Raw genomic sequence first — 3,464 nt, 5'->3', positions numbered from 1 at the left:
GAATTATTGTTATTGCCAAGTATTTGCACGTACAGGAAATTGACTTGGTGAGGTTGGTGCATACATTCCGAGTGGAATAAACAAATATACGAATGTCACAATAAACAAAATTAAAAGCTAAAAAACAGCAGCAGCAACACCCCGGCAGCCAGGAGACGCCATCTTGGTAGGCGAGGCTCAACAGAGACAGAGAGGGAAGATGCTGGAACACCAGTACTCTGGGGTGTGTGTGTGTGTGTGTGTGTGTGTGTGTGTGTGTGTGTGTGTGTGTGTGTGTGTGTGTGTGTGTGTGTGTGTGTGTGTGTGTGCGTGCGTGCGTGTGTGCGAGCGCACTCACTGTACATGGCCTTTCCCTGAATGGTGTTCTCCCCGCCCCCCCCCCCCTCCCCGCCCCCCCCCCCTCCCCGCCCCCCCCCCACCTCCCCGCCCCCCTCCCCCCCCCCCCCCCCCCCACAGGACAGTGAAGGTGCTCAAGCTGATCAGTAAGGGCTCCATCGAGGACAACATGCTGCGCATCGGCCAGAAGAAACTCAAACTGGAGCAGGACATGACCACACAGGAGGGTAAGACCATGACATGACCACACAGGAGGGTAAGAGACCATGACATGACCACACAGGAGGGTTAGAGACCATGACATGACCACAGTGTCTCTCTACTCCTACCTCTCACATAATAATAATAATCATAATTATCATAACATACATACAAGCTGCAAAGTTTCATTTGACATTTTCTTAAAACGAGTATTTCCTTTCATCAGGAGACGAGGACTCCATACCAGACGACATGGCCTCTCTGCTGAAGGCCTCGCTGGGGCTGTGAGACCTCCTCCTCCACCCTGAGACCTCCACAGGGACATGGTGGACAACCAGGGACACTCTGTCTTCCTCTCTGTCTGGGTCTCAGCCAGCCCAGCCAGCCCAGCCTCCCCCCCTCCCCTCCCCTCCTCCTCTCCCCTCCTCCCCCCCTCCCTGCCTCCACTCCTCCCCCCCTCCCAGCCTCCCCTCCTCCCCTCCCCTCCTCCCCCCCCCCCTCCCAGACGTGGTGTTTCAGGGTTATTGTTCCATCCTGTTACATTACTGTACTGGAACATTCTTAGTTAGTTACTCAACATCACGTCGTTCATCGTTCATACACTGTTCGAATTTGAATTTCTACTGTAAGGAAAGCCTCATATCTGAAATGTTCATTCTGTTTTTTAGGCGATGTGAGAATACTTTCTTAATGGCCTTGTTCTAATGGCCTTGTGGTTCTTTTTTTTGGTTCTGTTTTTACATTGTCACTGTTGCAATACTGTTTTAATAAACTAGTCTCTCACTGAAACATTTGACATACTGAGACCTCTCTCATATTTGAAATTGAGACATTTGTGTAGCTTATGTTTAAAAAATAAAAAAAGTATTCGTTCAATGTAGTGTGTGTATAAACGTGACTAGCACAGATGTGACCGTGTGACTGAAATGAGCAAACAAACAAACACACCTCGGCGGTCTGGCTGCCGCAGCGCAGCGTAATTGCTGCAAGGATGTCTCTGAACACAGCCAAGGATTCGAATCGTGCGCGCCACACTCACACACTCACACTCACACACACACTCATACACACACACACACACACACAACACAGCTGTTTTCATCTCGCTAGAAGATTCTGTCCAAGTCCAGTCAACTCCATTGATGCGTGTTTGTAGGCAAGCAGTAATAGCATCTGACTCCAGCTCTGCTCTTTTAAGTATGCAAAATGCCTACTCAGCATCCAGGATGGATATTATTTTAGAAATTTTACAATTAGCAAGTGGGATGTTAAAAGCAGGTTTTAAATTTTCTTCCTGTGGGTGCCAGCTCACATAGGGGTGGAGGGAAATGAGTTGGCTGACACCTATGCCAAGAAAGCAGTAGAAAAAGAGAGAGTGGAGGTGGAAATTAAATACAGTAAGGCAGAGGTAAAAAGTATTATAAAAGCAAAATCGTATGAGAAATGGCAGTATATTTGGAACAGTGGGACCTCTGGGAGACACCTATTTTATTTTCAACCAAAAGTGAGGGTGGATAATAGTACATGCAGGTCCAGGCGTGAAGAGGTGGTGCTGGCCAGGTTAAGGATTGGACATACCAATTTAAATAGTACCCTGTTTTTAATAAACAAGCATGCAGATGGCAACTGTGAGCAGTGTCTATGGAATAAACCAGAAACAGTGGAACATGTTTTAATACACTGCCAAAAGTACCATAACGAAAGGCGTAGGTTTATTGCTCAGGTGGAGGAAAATAAAGAAGTATTTGAGATGAAATATATTTTACAGAGAAGGGAAGGGAAGATTTTAAAGTTGTTGTTTTTCTTTTTAAGGGAAACAGGGCTTTTAAAAATAATTTAAGTTAGTAAAGCAAGTCCTGTGCCACACTCCAGTCCAGCGGTGGCGGTAATACACCATTTGGTTGTCAACCGCCAATTGAAAAAAGAAGAAGAAGAAGAAGGATGCGTGTTTGTGATTGTGAACTCGACTCCACCAAGTAAGTCAAAGTTGTGTAAGTTACAGAGATGTTTAGATGTTTACATTAGAGATGTTTACATTTACATGTTTAGATGTTTAAAACAGCAACATGTTGTCTTTGCAGAATCAATAAGAAGTAGCTAGGTGGCTAACCCAAGCTGACATCTAGTTTAGTTTAAGTTTAGTTTATTTATTTAGCACACAAGAGATTGTGCAAGGAGGGAACGAAGCCCAGAAGGCTTGTACAGAGTTCCACTCCACGTCAATGTCTATGTTTCAAATAAACATCAAGGGACACTTACTGCACGTCAATAGGAGAAAATAAACCACAAACAAAATCATATCCATCGGGCAGAAAGGCAGGGTAGCACATACAAACACACAAGACCAAAACAAAAAGCTGAAAATAGATACAAGGATAGTAAGATTAGTAAAAAAATCAACATAGATTTCCATCTTGCCCACCTTTCAACGTGTGTCCAAACATGTCCACCTGTCTCCTGTTTCATGTGTCCACCTGTCTGTCTCCTGTCTCATTTGTCCACCTGTCTGTCTCCTGTTTCATTTGTCCACCTGTCTGTCTCCTGTTTCATCTGTCCACCTGTCTGTCTCCTGTTTCATCTGTCCACCTGTCTGTCTCCTGTTTCATTTGTCCACCTGTCTGTCTCCTGTTTCATTTGTCCTCCTGTCTGTCTCCTGTTTCATTTGTCCACCTGTCTGTCTCCTGTTTCATTTGTCCACCTGTCTGTCTCCTGTTTCATGTGTCCACCTGTCTGTCTCCTGTTTCATTTGTCCTCCTGTCTGTCTCCTGTTTCATTTGTCCACCTGTCTCCTGTTTCATTTGTCCACCTGTCTGTCTCCTGTTTCATTTGTCCTCCTGTCTGTCTCCTGTTTCATTTGTCCTCCTGTCTGTCTCCTGTTTCATTTGTCCACCTGTCTGTCTCCTGTTTCATTTGTCCACCTGTCTGTC

General features: G+C 45.4%; 1 protein-coding gene across 1 annotated transcript in view; it reads left to right on the top strand.

The window, feature by feature from the left end:
• The window catches only part of smarcad1b (SNF2 related chromatin remodeling ATPase with DExD box 1b), a 34,742-nt gene extending 33,779 nt beyond the window's left edge, over positions 1–963 (top strand). Inside the window, exons 23-24 of the mRNA XM_080529733.1 lie at positions 457–563; positions 764–963. Coding sequence (XP_080385859.1) covers positions 457–563; positions 764–825 — 169 coding nt within the window. The 3' untranslated portion in view covers positions 826–963. The remainder of the gene's footprint in view (positions 1–456; positions 564–763) is intronic.
• Positions 964–3,464: the final 2,501 nt, after the last annotated feature.

Source organism: Nansenia antarctica (genome assembly GCF_963989245.1).
Source record: "Nansenia antarctica genome assembly, chromosome: 4".
NCBI classification, from domain to species: Eukaryota; Metazoa; Chordata; class Actinopteri; order Argentiniformes; family Microstomatidae; genus Nansenia; species Nansenia antarctica.
The sequence above is the reverse complement of the archived record's forward strand: the minus strand, read 5'-3'. Positions and strand labels throughout refer to the sequence as shown.